Source organism: Oncorhynchus tshawytscha, linkage group LG05, assembly GCF_018296145.1.
Source record: "Oncorhynchus tshawytscha isolate Ot180627B linkage group LG05, Otsh_v2.0, whole genome shotgun sequence".
Classification (NCBI taxonomy): domain Eukaryota; kingdom Metazoa; phylum Chordata; class Actinopteri; order Salmoniformes; family Salmonidae; genus Oncorhynchus; species Oncorhynchus tshawytscha.
Genome location: NC_056433.1, coordinates 53,734,956 through 53,751,687, shown reverse-complemented (window position 1 = coordinate 53,751,687; position 16,732 = coordinate 53,734,956). Strand labels below are relative to the sequence as shown.

General features: G+C 41.7%; 1 protein-coding gene across 7 annotated transcripts in view; it reads left to right on the top strand.

Moving 5' to 3' along the window:
• The window catches only part of LOC112250864 (CUGBP Elav-like family member 5), a 294,695-nt gene extending 282,400 nt beyond the window's left edge, over nt 1–12,295 (top strand). For 4 of the 7 annotated variants that reach the window (XM_042322079.1, XM_042322078.1, XM_042322074.1 and 1 more), the window contains 5 exons: nt 3,183–3,392; nt 7,010–7,102; nt 8,018–8,161; nt 9,716–9,880; nt 10,845–12,295. In XM_042322079.1, the coding sequence (XP_042178013.1) occupies nt 3,183–3,392; nt 7,010–7,102; nt 8,018–8,161; nt 9,716–9,843 (575 nt within the window). In that variant the 3' untranslated portion in view covers nt 9,844–9,880; nt 10,845–12,295. The remainder of the gene's footprint in view (nt 1–3,182; nt 3,393–7,009; nt 7,103–8,017; nt 8,162–9,715; nt 9,881–10,844) is intronic. The other 3 variants (XM_042322080.1, XM_042322076.1, XM_042322075.1) reach the window with 2 other exon arrangements.
• The last annotated feature ends 4,437 nt before the right edge of the window (nt 12,296–16,732 follow it).

Here is a 16,732-nt window from a genome sequence, read left to right as displayed (position 1 = left end):
TAACATAAAACCAAGTGGAATATGTAGTATACTCACTTCATGGTATAATAACCTTAGAAAGCAGACAGGTAAAACCGAGTTGTGAAATATAAGCAATCTCTTGACCCGTAGTTTCCTATTGACCCATTCTGGAGTGCAAAACAACATGTCATTATTATGGGACAATGCATTCAGTAAACAGGCATATGTAAACAGGCACATGCTTGTGTGTGCATCGTAAACACGCTATGAATATGATTTTCACAATGCGAGGCTATATGTCCACTGGAGTATAAAATGAAATGTCTTGTTATGTATGGCACCGTATGGAGTACAATATTTCTCCTACTCTAGCTAGAAATACATTAGTTGAGGTCTGCTCATGTTTAAGAACATAATATTTGCGCAGTAACGGTAGTTCATGGAATGGTATGGTTGTGTGGAAAGTAATATGCAGGAAAATGGAATCAGATTCTCAGTATATTCTTCGTAATCCACTTATGCCTTAGATAGGTACTGTATCTATGAACAAGTTTTTGAGCACTTTCGGCCTCTTCTCTCCCTCAGAGCTGAGTAGCATTCATTATTAAGTGTGCTTGCTGAAAGTAAAGCACAACTTTAGAAATGGTTTATACTTAATATTAATAATTGTTATTATTATTATTCGCCTCCCATTGCCACCTGTAGGGCCAAAACCGTTAAAGCTACCAACACCAAAATAACTTTAAAACATGCAGACTGGCACTGATGCTTCAAAAAAATCATACATCTCAATGCATTTCAGGTGCTATAGACTTGAATGGGAAAAATTCTGGTCGCAACTAGTCTTCAACCGTTTAAGCTAGAAACGCCATTCAAACTCAAATATGCAGACTGGTCTATAATAGTGTGCTTGTATACAACTTTTTTGACACCATGTATACTTTTTGAACTATAACCGTTTAAGATGTGCCTAAAAGCTCCATAGATTTCAAAGGCAAAATTTGGATACACCACAATCTGACTCAACATAGATGGCTTCAACACAGCTTTTTGCTTCCGGTTCTACTTCAAGAACTATAAAGCTTGTTGTATCCCCATTCATTTCAATGGTGGAACGCAGGCTTCAACATTCTAACTGAAATCATTGCTACGACACTTTCAGAATGTATCCCCATTCATTTCAATGGTGGAACGCAGGCTTCAACATTCTAACTGAAATCATTGCTACGACACTTTCAGAATGTATCCCCATTCATTTCAATGGTGGAACGCAGGCTTCAACATTCTAACTGAAATCATTGCTACGACACTTTCAGAATGTATCCCCATTAATTTTGAGAGGTTAAAAACACTTTTATTATACTATTATTATTATTATAATTATTATTTAGGGAAAACCCATTGATACCAGGGTCTCATTCCCAAGGGTGCCCTGATCATAGTAATTCATTCTATGGCTTATGATGATATAGTATTCACTCTAGCCTACTAAACTAGCCCACTATAACCCACTATAACAACTATACAGCTACAAACCACCCCAAAATATGTCACTATAACTAACCCATAGCCTATGAAACCACTATTACTACCAGTACTACTACTGCAATTACTACTACTACTACTATTATTTTACAACCATAAATACTACTTTTCTAGTTTGAAGCTGTAGTCGCTCACATTACACTTGGACATGACTCCCTGCAGCTGTGTCTCCTCCATGATCCACTGGGCTCTCTCTGGCGCCAAACGTCCCCAACGAGCATCATCTCCCACCCTGTGACTTTTAGAATCTCCTTTCTCTGGGCTCTTATCACATGTGCGCTGCGTCTGCCTGCTGACCCTGAAGCACACGGCGGCCGCGGCCCACTGCTAAGCCTTGGAAAATGAATTTCCCTGATGATGGAGAGGCTGCATTATGGCGCGGTACAATAGAGTGCGTGTGGTCGGCCAGACTGGCTGTCTGAACCCTCAGAACGGGGAGCAGCAGTCTCCTGGGCCCCACCAGAGAATGGGCCAGAGCTGCAGTCTAATTCATCACAGTTCTGCAGGAAACAAGCAAATGCAGGGAGCTTAAAAAAAGGAAATGGTGCAAAAGACACAACAGCTCTCGCCGGGACCCGGGCAATTCCCCTGGTCACAGCGGTTGGCTGCATGAGTGTCAGGCTCCCCACTGCTTAAACTGTGCTCCGAGTGCGTGGGTAGTCTCAGGCTGACATGGCTCTGTGCAGGTTTTTCTGTGTGTGAGTCACAGCCTATTTACCAAGGCATTAGCATTACTCCCAGCCATGCAGCATAGCATACCCACCGTATGTATCCATCCCTATGTGGACTTTTCTTTAGGGGCTCTTTACCGAGGCGGACAAATTGCTATGATGGCATGCCTGAGGGTTTCCGTGACAACCGGCCTTTCTGTCCAATCCCGTCTTGGCTCCAGATTGAAAGGTGGTCCCCAGGGGGCCCGTTTCTCAGCGAGGGCTGATGCTCTACCACGGAGCAGCCTTTCAAAGTAGCCATCATCCATAGTGAGATCCTCCTCAAATGGACTCATTCACATTCCGCCCAAGATTGCACACTTTCAACAAGAGGCTGGTTTAAAATTCATCGAACTAGAGAGGAGCATCCAATTCTATTCTAACCGTAAAACATCCTGCAACCGTGTGTGTGTGTGTGTGTGTGTGTGTGTGTGTGTGTGTGTGTGTGTGTGTGTGTGTGTGTGTGTGTGTGTGTGTGTGTGTGTATGTGTGATGTGCTCATGGTGTGCCAAGCTATCTGATCTTTTTCATGATATATAAAGAGAGTAGGCTACCCGCGTCCACACTGAGTAAATGTTTCACTGTAATCTCCCCTATCTCGTCAGAATCTTACTGGAGTTGCATAGTGGTTTCATCATCCCGCTCGCACTCGGAGCCAGCAGGCTATCGCACAAACACTACAGACAGGCTCATTTTTCACAGGTTGACTTCCCAGTGATCCAGCGGGATGTGTCACCACCAGCGCCTGCTATGTGACAGTTTCGTGTAGGAATCCTGTCTTTGTGATGGAGAGGATGTGTAGCGAGCAAAGGTGTGTGTGTGTGTGTGTGTGTGTGTGTGTGTGTGTGTGTGTGTGTGTGTGTGTGTGTGTGTGTGTGTGTGTGTGTGTGTGTGTGTGTGTGTGTGTGTGTGTGTGTGTGTGTGTGTGTTCGATAGTCTGTAAAAGTAGAAATGTCCTTGTCTCAGCAGGTCTTAGCTCTCCACCAGCCAACATCACCACTCCCAGCATCGTCACTCCCATCGTCAACGGCTTCACGGGCATCCCCCACCATCAGCCCAACGGACATCCCGCCGTGGAGACCATGTACAGCAACGGCCTGCCGTCCTATTCCACCCAGAGCCCCACCGCCGCAGACACCCTCCAGCAAGCCTTCACTGGAGTACAGCAATACACAGGTAGGCCTTATGTACACACTGAGATAAGACCTCAAGGCTCATACCAAACTGAGGTGCAGTAAATTCATATGATGCATTTTTTGTAGTATGGTAATGAAACCCTACACTACTTTCTTACAACACATGTGCTACTTTATCTCTACCAGTTAACATTATGTAAGGGATAACGACGGGCTATGCGTTCTATGTGAAAATAATGAACGACGTGGAAGGTGTGTTCTACGATGCGTTAGGGAGTTGATTATCCCTTTTATACCACGGCTATAATGTAACACATTTGCCACTAGGAATGTGTTCATTTGCCTGAAGAAATGTGTTCAACATCTACTGAAGTAGCTAGCAAGTTTAATAGATAGCTACAGTAGTTGCCGTGGTAGCCAAACAAACAGACTTGCTAGTTTAGCTAACCAAACCACAGATAGGTCAATGAGCTTTAGTTGTAACAAATCTTTGACCAAACCATCAGTTCTAGCTTGCTATTATGAAAATCAAATTCAACAATGCCAATAATGTTTTCAATTCGGCTCAAACAAAACATGTAAGAATTAATTATAGCCATTGAATTCTACCATGCTGTTCATTATACGGAAATAATGCACGCTCTAGAATGCCCTTCAAGCCAATCAGAAACTAGTATTCAACAATATCATGGTGTAATTAAGCAAAAGGCACAAGGGGGCGTGGTATATGGCCAATATACCATGGCTAACGGCTGTTCTTATGCACTACCCAACGCGAACCCAGAGGTGTTTTATTGCTATTATGAACTGGTTACCAACATAATTAGAGCAGTAAAAATAAATGTTTGTCATACCCGCGGAATACGGTTATAGATACAGCCAATCAGCATTCAGGGCTCGAACCACCCAGTTTATAATGCAGATTATACCATGGAATTGTTTAATACTTGTTTCTGATTGTTGTGAAGGGAATACTAGGGCGCTCATCATTTCCATATAAGGCATGGCATATTTGCACAGAAGAATTCAGGGGCTATAGTTCATTCTTACATGTCCTATGTGTGTGCTGCTTTTGAAAGCAAAAGTCGAACTGAAAACATTATTGGTATTGTTAAATTCGATTTTCATAATGGCAAACTGATGGTTTGGTTAGCTAAACTAGTAAGAGTTTGTTTGGTGACCACGGCAACTACTGTAGCTATCTAGTGAACTTGCTCGCTACTTCAGTGGATGTTGAACAACACATTTCTAGCGTGTAGTGCAACACACCTTCCACGTAGTTCGTTATTTCCCATAGAACGCATAGCCCCTCGTTGATTATCCCTTAGATGCTACATTTAAGTGATAATGCCAGAGAAACCGGTGTTTGGAGGATATATTGCACGGTCTTTGGAGGCATTATCACTTTTATACAACGGGTTACTAACGTATTCAAATAATGATTGACATATTCTCATAAAAAACATGATTTTGATGAATATATTCATACAATTTCGTCCTTCCACGAGATATAGTCCCGACACAAATGTAGAGTTGCTACCCAAGCAGGCTGGTCATTCGTTCTATTGGTTCGGTTGATAGAGACGCGACCCAGTCATTAAGTCATGTTCTGTATCTATGGACCCAGTTGTTCAGTCTTGTTGTTCTGTATCTATGGACCCAGTCGGTCAGTCTTGTTGTTCTGTATCTATGGACCCAGTCGGTCAGTCTTGTTGTTCTGTATCTATGTACCCAGTCGGTCAGTCTTGTTGTTCTGTATCTATGGACCCAGTCGGTCAGTCTTATTGTTCTGTATCTATGGACCCAGTCGGTCAGTCTTGTTGTTCTGTATCTATGGACCCAGTCGGTCAGTCTTATTGTTCTGTATCTATTGACCCAGTCTGTCAGTCTTATTGTTCTGTATCTATTGACCCAGTCGGTCAGTCTTGTTGTTCTGTATCTACGGACCCAGTCGTTCAGTCTTGTTGTTCTGTATCTATGGACCCAGTCGGTCAGTCTTATTGTTCTGTATCTATTGACCCAGTCGGTCAGTCTTGTTGTTCTGTATCTATGTACCCAGTCGGTCAGTCTTGTTGTTCTGTATCTATGGACCCAGTCGTTCAGTCTTGTTGTTCTGTATCTATGGACCCAGTCGGTCAGTCTTGTTGTTCTGTATCTATTGACCCAGTCGGTCAGTCTTGTTGTTCTGTATCTATGGACCCAGTCGGTCAGTCTTATTGTTCTGTATCTATGGACCCAGTCGGTCAGTCTTATTGTTCTGTATCTATTGACCCAGTCGGTCAGTCTTATTGTTCTGTATCTATTGACCCAGTCGGTCAGTCTTGTTGTTCTGTATCTATGGACCCAGTCGGTCAGTCTTATTGTTCTGTATCTATGGACCCAGTCGGTCAGTCTTGTTGTTCTGTATCTATGGACCCAGTCGGTCAGTCTTATTGTTCTGTATCTATTGACCCAGTCGGTCAGTCTTGTTGTTCTGTATCTATGGACCCAGTCGGTCAGTCTTCTTATTGTTGTTCTGTATCTATGGACCCAGTCAGTCTTATTGTTCAGTCTTATTGTTCTGTATCTATGGACCCAGTCGGTCAGTCTTATTGTTCTGTATCTATGGACCCAGTCGGTCAGTCTTATTGTTCTGTATCTATGGACCCAGTCGGTCAGTCTTGTTATTCTGTATCTATGGACCCAGTTGTTTGTTCTAAATGCCATACTGGCTGGCAACTTTCCTATTCCTTGCTTGCTAGCTAACCAACTATGGCTAATTTACAGTCACATCAAACAGTGCAGCCAGAATAACAGCAAAGTAGCTGCATTTGCGTTTGTTAAAGCTGCTTTCTGGTGACATTTGGATACATCCATAACAATTATGCGCAATTTCACCTGGCATAGAAACTGTGCTCTCTTGTCAGGACACTGTTGTTCAGAGGAACTAGCCAACAACACAGCTAACGCCAATCATTTTAAACTGACGCTGGAAAGACTGCAACCTAGCTGCATTTTGTTTCATTTGGCCTGTTTTCTATTCGTATTTCTTTGTATGTATCCATAGAAATGAATGCCAGCTGATTCATGATTTCGAGTGGCTGTGAAAATCTGCCTGTCTGTCTTGTCCCGACTCTAGACACTTTCATTACTATGGGACAGCTGGAGATCGAATTTCAATATTATTGAAACAATGTTGCAAATGTCGGAGAGACAGACAGCAAGGTTTATACAAATCTCAGCTGTTGAAAACCAATTGCTAGTCTAAAAGAAATGGGAGATAATGTCTAAATGCTTTTTATATTGGAGATCAAGTTTATAAGTCTGGCTGGGCTGATGAGACAGTGGATTGCGCAGTGAGATGAAACAGAGTAAATAGGCATTTCAACGTCATAGCTTTAGCCGGTGGTAACTTGTGGAATAGACACCCGCTGGAATGCGGTTTTAACCAATCAACATCCAGAATTATACCCACCCGTTGTATAATGAATGACAAACTGCAATACTGTAACTGAAAGCATACAGCATAACTGACCAACTATAATAAAGATGACTATAATAAAGATTGTCATAAATATTTACACAAATAGTTTGAGTATTCAGTGATGACCAAACCTACAGCAGCGCTGACATGAACCCCCATGTTTCTCTCTGTGTTTCCCCTTCAATGTGTTGTAGCTATCTACCCAGCTGGCACACTGACTCCCATAGGCCAGACACTGCCTCAGCCATCACAGGTCATCCAGCAGCAGCAACAGAGAGAAGGTGAGGGTGAGAGAACAATATTACTAACACTCTTTTACAACTATTGTACTACACTATTATAAATAGTTAAATATTCACTGTTAATTGCTTCATTGCAATATTGTCTTTCAGATTTTGGCATTACACTTTCCTGGTAATGTTGTCTAGGTGTTATAATGCATTGATTAAATGTTCCCTTTTTAGAAAGTGTTACATAGTACTCTAGCTGTGTGAAGGTATTATCTGGGGGGAAAGAAAAGTAATCAAGCATCATCATTTTAGCATCTTTGGATGTGATGCAGTCTAGCAGGATTGACTTTAGCTTTAACCTTTTCCAAAATGTAGACAACATAGAGATTACATTTGAGCATCTAATGGTTGATTGCGTTGTGTAATCCATTGACTGGTTTCAAACACATTTATAGGTCACATCTCAATCTGCTTAGTTGATTGTCCTACACAGCATTATGATGACAACCGTGTGTAAATGTCATTTTGGTTTCACTATTTCTAAGTCATTACCAATCAGCTTTTCCTCAAAGACATATGCATTTATTATTATGTCGGCCTTTGTCTTGATTAAAGGTTGAGAGGTTTTACTAGATTAGATGCTCGAATAGAGGTGTAATGCTCCCCGCTCGACATCTCCACGAAAACACATCATCAAGTCGCCACCTCAGTGATGTCATGCCGCCACACCATGCAAAATCAAATCAAAGTTGGAAAATTTACAATTTGTATTTGTGGTGGTAAACACAGCGTTGTTATTATTTCAAGATAACGTTACCGAACTCCTAACAAATGTATTTCTTTGCCACTCCATTAGTCGTGCTCCTCAGATCTGTTCCCCGGCCAAATGAGAAGCCACGGGTCTGCAGGCAGCGGTAAATAAAGCAGTAAATAGGTCTGATTGTGGTTGCCATGGTTTCTGTGTGTTCGCAGGGCCCGAGGGCTGTAACCTGTTCATCTACCACCTGCCACAGGAGTTTGGAGATAATGAACTCATGCAGATGTTTCTGCCTTTCGGGAGCGTCATCTCCTCCAAGGTCTTCATGGACCGAGCCACCAACCAGAGCAAATGCTTCGGTGAGTTTTGTAATGGAGCTATAGTACAGTAGGTCATAGAGAGAAGGTCTATGTTGTTCTATCGATCAATCTATTATCTTAAATATCATTATCATGTATCGCAAACAAGGCAATCTGTACATAAATATTTACATTTTTATATATTATCATGATAGTATGATTCCTGTGCTATTTCAACAAAATGTAACTTTTACATTAAACAAGTTGGTAGCCTATATTTCCCTTCTTATCTTACTAAGGATGTCCTTTGAGTTTGAAAAGCTTTTAGCTATTTTGTTCACAGCCAATCTTGGGAATACCATGTATGTAGTCACAGTCCCTGTGCCACTGTATTACTGTGTGGATGTGAAATTGACCTGAAAACTCATGTGAGGGCTTCTGCTGTATCAGCATCCAGATCACCGCTCTGTTACCCGCACTACTTCCCAATACCCAGGGCGCACTGGGGCTGATTCACACGCCAACCTGGCCCTGGTCCCACTTGGCTCTGCCAACCCACAGACCAGACCTGCCTTTGGGCTTGAAAAAAAAGTGGGGATGAAGGGAGGGGGGAGAAAAAATGAGGGTAAGGCAAAGGACAATTATAGATCAACATTTGTTTTCAATTCAGGGAGCCGCACATCCCTGGGCAAAATTGATTGCTGCCCGGCTCTCAGGGGGGACTTAATAACATTTAAATTTGCAGTATTGACTAATACACTATGCATTTACAATGTAATGTTAGGTCTGGGGACTGGACTGCTCTGTAGGGTAATTAATGTAGAAGGCAGGGAGAGGGATAAACCCAGACTGATGGTGCTGGGAGAAAAGCTGACTTTAAGAGCTCCCCTTAAACCTGCTTTAAGTCCACATCCTTCCCTGTTATTCGTGGCAGGGCCAGCCTAGGGTACCCCTCTCATCCTCTCTGCCTCCCTCTGTCCCCCGTAACCCATCCCCCTAATGGGGCAGTGTAGGCAGACACCTCCCCTCCCAGGTGTCAGGGGACCTGGGGAGGCTCCTGCTGTTTTTCCATGGGTCATCGACTGTTCCTAATGACACTATAGACGCTGGGGAGTGCATCAACCGGAGCCACACTCCACTGCAGTTTCTGGTCATTGACTTTCAAGGCTTTATTTTTACAGTTGATGGAAACAGGATGCTCAGCATGAGTTTGGACTTGAGTGTCTGGCGCCGTACGCATGTGCTTCTGCGTCGGCCTGTCTCTGTGTTCGCCTGTGTGGGTTCTGCTTCTCTGTGCAAGTGGAACATCCACAATGGCATGCTCATTGATTTATAATCAAGAGCATTTGATAGTGTTTGCACAAAGCTACATTGAGGAGCAAAATGGTTCAAATGACAGAAAATGCTAAATATTGTTCCAAATATTACTTTGGTTCCCATCAAAATAAGCCCCTTGATATAATCTGAAATAGTCCATGCATAATGCGAGTGCATTGACTGAAATGTTTTATTTGTTTCCACATAATTGAAGTCATTGGATACCTATTTGGCTACTTTTCCATATTGACCATTTTAGCTTTTATGCTAATACACTTTTCCTGTCTTTTCTCCTAGGGTTTGTGAGCTTCGACAACCCAGCTAGCGCACAGGCAGCTATTCAAGCCATGAACGGCTTTCAGATTGGAATGAAGAGGTTGAAAGTCCAGTTAAAACGACCGAAGGATGCCAGCCGCCCTTACTGACACAACCTAGCCCTCAGTGTTCACTGCAACAGCACAGGTAAGCCCAGTGGACTTTCTTATAGACTCAGACTTATAGAATGCCTGTCACCTAGAAATAGGATATCTGTCATCATGATAGACAAAGATAGATTGATTTGCAAATGTGGGCTGGCTTTCTCCAAACCATCACACTGATATCATGGGCATAATTGAACTATTTTTGTTTTTTAAAGCTGTAGAATCTTTTCATCAAGAAACATCAAACATTCAAATAAAAGCAGATCTAATCATGGCTTTGTTGGATTCTAGCTTGAAACATACTTCTTCATGTTACCATACTAGAACTTATTGATTACTTTACATGCATAAGGAATATATATGTTGGGGTCAATGGAGGGCGAATAGGAAGGTGGTGTATGGAAAGTTGCTGAGTGAGACAAGGGGAAGTGCAGAAAGTTTATATTCTGTTCAAACATGCTATTGTTGAATATCTATGATCTTAAGGAGGGAGGCAAAGGGCAACAGTCTAGTTTCAGTTCCTGATAAGGCAGGCCAGCTGTGAAACTAGGGAGGAGCGAGGAATTTGGCTCGAGGTCAAGTCAACGGATGAAGTGAGAAAAACCTCTGGGAGGGGTGCCAGAGGGGCCCACCACAACGACTGTCCTACTGCCGTCCTACGACCGTCCTACTGTCGTCCTACGACCGTCCTACTGCCGTCCTACGACCGTCCTACTGCCGTCCTACGACCGTCCTACCTCCATGTCCATGAAGGTTCTTGCATCAGGCAGGGCCATGACTACACCAGTGAGAGGAACCAGTTCAGTTCCTGACTAGCAACAGAGATGTATTGGCTGTCTAGATGTGTAAGGAGCTGACCATGCCCAGTAGGACGTTATAAATACATGTGCTTGTGTAATCATACCTTGTCTTTGCAGCTGTATGACCCGGTATGGTTTAATACATCTAGCTTGAGCTTTCTTCAGAGTCCAACTGAACCTAACAATTTGATCTCTATTTTTTAGGTTTTGAGGACAACTGAAGATATCTTGGAGTTCAACTTTTTTTCTTTGAAAACAAAAATTATGTTTAAAAAAAATCCACACAAGGAATTTTCGAAGACATATCAGCATTTACTTATGAAGAAGACGTAGGCTATTGCAATGATGAAGAGATTGAAGAAGGTGTGAAGGAGTTGGCAGCAGCTACACTGAAGGACTTCAACGCAACAAACGGCACAGTGCAAGAAATACAAGAGAAGTTTAAAAAAAAAAACTGAAAAAAGATGTGAAACTTTTCTTGTTGAGACTTGAATTGTTAATTAAGCAACAAACAAACAAAAAAGCAGCAACAACAAATAGATTTCTATATACGTATTATATACACATATATATAAAGAAAGAGGCGCTTGTGGCTTTTACTATACTGGATAAATGAGGGTTAACACTTGAAGATCAAGAAAAACAGTGGAAAAAAAGAAGCTATTCTGTCCTACTGATGGACTTTCTTTCTCTTTCCCTCTTTCTCTTATTCTCTCACCATCTCTCAGCAAGCGCCAGACTATGACTTTCTGGGGTCACTGAGGTTTCCATTAGCTACAGTACAACTGAAAATCTTTCACCCCTAAGGGACCAAAGGACCAAACATTTTTATTGCTCTCAACAGTAATATAATATAGTATTAATGATACTAATACTACAAACTACTACTAATAATGTTACAAGTTAAAACTTAAGAAGAAACTTACTAGCTTCAGGTTGGAGCAGGAAAAGGGGTTTTTCTTTTATTTTCCTTTTACATTTATAGCTACTGGGTTTGAGAATATTAAAAAATCTTTAAAAAAATAAAAAATAAAAAAAGTATTTTAAAAGCTATACTATTTTAGTGGACGTAGAACATGTGGATTAGAGATTGTTTTGGGCATGTTCAGATCTGCTGTTAGCAGTCATCATTCCAAATCTGGACTCATCATCTTGGACATATCTCTCTAGTAACTTCTCTGTGTTGAAGGAACAAAGCAACTCTGAGTAGCTGCTCATAAAGCGCCACACTGTAGTGCCAAAAGATATCCCGGAAATTGTGTCAAACCAAACATTCAAGACATACAGTGTATTGAACAATATTTTCAATCTTCTGCTGTTTCTAGTCCCCCTGTCAGCGCACTGCGTTCCATTGTGATGTATTGTCATTGTAGACCCCCATATTTGTCATTGCAGAAAAAGGCATTCCGTGTCAGGAAAAAGCGAGGCAGCGTCATTAAAGCACTGATAATACAGATAATCTGACCATAAAGCACAGCTGTAAAAGTGCCACCCAGTAGTGTGGATACGGAGCAGTAAAGAAGCTCAACATCTTTAACTGGTTAATAAAATATACAAATTACCCTGACAATGGTTATAAAATTGCCAACCAAGCGTTGCAGTGCCTACTGGGTCCTGCCCCCTACCGCTGCCAGCTTTCTCCAGCTGCTCTCTGCAGGGGGCTCCTGCTCAAGCACATCTCTTTTAATAGGGACCATCAGTTTATGGGGACCTGAGACCTAACTCGCAACATAATTAGGATAATGCTAATATTGATCAGGTGGAGAGCAGCACTGCGGGGCATGAGATACACAATCAATTACACATTGGCATTTCGAATGAATTGACTGACTGACAGAGTTCATTTTTCACACAGCGCCTGCATGATAAATGCAGAAGCACCTTACCCCCTTCTCTCACTGCTTCAGGGAGGGCCTAGACACACATGTGCTGTGGGCCTGTTTGTGACTGCGAGAAAGAATGCTATACTTTTAAAACACATATGACATGTGACATATGATATACAGAGCATTCGGAAAGTATTTAGACCCCTTTACAGTTTCCACATTTTGTTACGTCACAGCTTTATTCTAAAATGTATTAAATTGTTATTTTTCCTCATCAATCTACACACAATACTCTATAATGACAAAGCAGAAACATTTTTTTTTTAATGAAATATTACATTTAGCGAAGTATTCAGACCTTTTATTCAGTGCTTTGTTGAGTTACCGTTGGCAGCGATTACAGCCTTGAGTCTTCTTCGGTATGATCCTACAAGCTTGGCACACCTGTATTTGGGGTGATTCTACCATTGCTCTCTGCAGATCCTCTCAAGCTCTGTCAGGATGGATGGGGAGCATCGCTGCAAAGCTATTTTCAGATCTCTTCAGAGATGTTAGATCGGGTTCAAGTCCAGGCTCTGGCTGGGCCACTCAAGAACATTCAGAGACTTGTCCCGAAGCCACTCCTGTGTTGTCTTGGCTGTGTGCTTAGGGTCGTTGTCATGATGGAAGGTGAACCTTCGCCCCAGTCTGAGGATCTCTCTGTACTTTGCTCCGTTCATCTTTTCCTCGATCCTGACTAGTATCCTAGTCCATGCCTCTGAAAAACATCACCACAGCATGATGCTGTCACCACCATGCTTCACCGTAGGGATGGTGCCAGGTTTCCTCCAGGCCAAAGAGTTCAATCTTGGTTTCATTAGACCAGAGAATCTTGTTTCTTTAAGTGCCATTTGGAAAACTCCAAGTGGGCTGTCATGTGCCTTTTACTGAGGAGTGGCTTCCGTCTGGCCACTCTACCATAAAGGCCTGATTGGTGGAGTGCTGCAGAGATGGTTGTCCTTAAGGAAGGTTATCCCATCTCCACAGAGGAACTCTAGAGCTCTGTCAGAGTGACCATCGGGTTCTTGGTCACCTCCCTGACCAAGGCCCTTCTCCCCCGATTGGTCAGTTTGGTCAGGCAGCCAGCTCTAGGAAGAGTCTTGTTGGTTCCACAGTGTTCTCGGGGACCTTCAATGCTGCAGACATTTTTTGGTACCCTTCCCCAGATCTGTGCCTCGACACAGTCTTGGAGCTCTACGGACAATTCCTTCAACCTCATGGCTTTGTTTTTGCTCTGACATGCGCTGTCAACTGTGGGACCTTGTATAGACAGGTGTGTGCCTTTCCAAATCATGTCCAATCAATTGAATTTAAACACAGGTGGACTCCAAGTTGTAGAAACGTCTCAAGGATGATCAATGGAAACAGGATGCACCTGTGCTCAATTTCGAGTCTCATAGCAAAGGGTCTGAATACTTCTGTAAATAAGGTGTCTGTTTTTTATTTTTCATAAATGTGCAAACATTTCTAAAAACCTGTTTTTGCTTTGCCATTATGGGGTACTGTGTGTAGATTGCTGAGGAAAAACATGTATTTAATCCATTTTAGAATAAGCCTGTAACGTAACAAAATGTAGAAATATTCAAGGGGTCTGAATACTTTCCAAAGGCCCTGTATCATTCCTGGAATGGAAACAAATAGTCTGTAGAGTTTATTTGGTATAGCGGCAAACAATGAGGTCAAACGGAGGAGCAAGTGTAATGTAGTCCTTCCTGCCTGCCTGCTGTAGATGGGACTGAACTTAAGAGCAGATGCAATCTTTCCGGTGGGAATAGTAGCACGCTGACAGGAGAACTCTTACACCATGAGGAACAGCTTGGCTTTAGCAGCCTTAGGAGGTCAAATTAACAGCAAAATGATCCATCAATTAGACTGCAGCAGGCCTGACATTAAGTGTAGTTACTGCAGCTGCTGCTCGGAAGGGGAGTCACAAACAGGAACACAACAACAAAACAAACTCTGACGCAGACAGCGTGCTATTAGCCTGAAGAACTATTAATGTGTTGTCTAATAGTTGGCAACTCCTATAGCCAGATGGAGACGATAATTTAAAGAGTATTAGTAAAAAGTCAACTGTTAAAGCAGTAGAATATACTATTCCTATGAAATATAAACATGTTTTACACTAATGATATGTTTGAGATGAAATCGGTTTGCAGATTTACGTTGTAGCAGTATTCCTACTCAACTCTATTCCCTTTTCTAATTTCCATCGCAAAGCCATTCAATCACCATACTCATTCTCCTCTGATGCCGATCCATCTACCACTGAGGAAAAGCCTCTATCTCCTCTCTCTCTCCCCCTCCCACCCTCTCTATCCCTCTCTCTCCTGCTCTCTGAGCACTGCCCTGTGCCCTGCTCCCTCTGAATATGTAGACGCTGTTCTTTTCCACCACACATCCCGTCTGTCTGATGTCTGGCAAATGGCATATCGGCTTGAATGACTGGGCAACAAACCATCTGAATGAGAATTTGACTGCGAGGATGTGACTGAGCAAGTACCAGCATGTATATTTAGTGCTCTCTGAAGAGTTCTGAATGTAAGCCTCAGCATTGAAACCAAAAGGACAATGCACACTAAACTTGACCACTGAAAGCTACAAAAGGCTGGAGTTCTTGTATGCTGTCAAAGTGCTGTAATGCCTTTATCAACATCAGAGGTGCCAAATCTCAGCCGAGTGCGTGTTTATAAAGGGACAACCTCTGTTTAATTCCCCCATCAGACATTACAATGTTCATATTGTAAAGCTAAAAAAGGAAGAAAAGCCAAGAGCAGATGACGGATTCACGATGTTCATATGCAGCAGTGCAAATATGTGGTAGTAGCGGTTTAATGACGTATTAACAGTTGAAATATTAGCAAATTAGAGAACAAGATCGATTAAGAACATAATGACAGTTTATTTTATTTTTTTGCAAGGTAGATATTTACCCGTATTTGCCAAAAGTGAGTTACTGTGGTAGGTCCCCTCTGTTTATCATCCCCTGTCGGGACTAGGAACCTTAGTAAACTGTGATATACAGATGTGCCCCTAGCATCTAGAGCCTTAGTCCAAAAAGCTTTTCTTACACAAATTTTACTGGAGGGATTTTTAAATTATTAAAATCAAATTACATTTGGCCTTTAACAACAGCTTGGGTAATACAAATTAAAGATGGCAATTGTGGCTGAAATGTAATGCGTTTGAGAAATGAGAGGTAATTTTTATGGGGGGGTAAAAGTTAAGAGTACAATAATTGCTACGGAGGCGTGTGGATGCAGACTGTTTATATCAATTCCAGTATTATTTGCCCACATGGGGTGCGAGTTTACAGGTGCTGTCCTGTCTGATTTGTAGGCAACAGCAGTAATTCTCATTGCACTCCAATTTAAATGACGTGCTTGAGCCAGTGAAATGTTTTTCAGTGTTTTCATTGTAGTACCATTCTGTTCATACCTTGTCATTCCATCTCTCTAACCATGATGGTCATTGAATCTCTGAGCATGCTCAATAGGGGGGCTAGGGGGGGTTAAAGATTATAATTATGGTACTACTCGTATTAACAATATGATTCTTTAACTATGGTTTGAATGCTAAGGATAGTAGCTTATTATAAATATGAAATCTGTATATTATGGAAAATCAGCACAGGACCTTTCTTCGGGTATTATGGTGGGTGGAATTGGGAGGGCTGGGGGGGGAGGGTTTTTGCTTTATAAAGATGTTAAACTTCTGGTTTCTCAGCACAAAGCATACAAAAATATATAACAAAAGTATTGAATCTGTTTAGTAGACTTTACTGACATGTTATGGGGCAAGGGAAGCATTTCAGTGCTATTCTCTAAACCTGGACCAGAAAAATGCTGTTTACAGGTTGTTTCAAAGAGGAGAGCGCCACCTATCTGCTTGATGGGCTCAGTACAGCATGGTTAACTGAAAAGGGAAGCAGTACCTTTTTATATATAAAAACAATTAAATATGTGTTCTGTAATAGCCTGAGAAACCAAACATTTTTTCCCCGTTGAAATTTCTTGAATACTTGCTGCTTAGATTATTTCATATTAATGATTAATGATTTAATGGTTTTATAATTATTTATTTGATCAGGTAAGGAACTTGATATTTAATTATGTATGTGTTTATTTATTTATTATTTAATTGTTTATTTATTTAATTTGTATTTATTTATGTTATTGTTCTGTTATGATAAGGTATGTATAAAAAGAAATGCTTATTGGGGCTTTT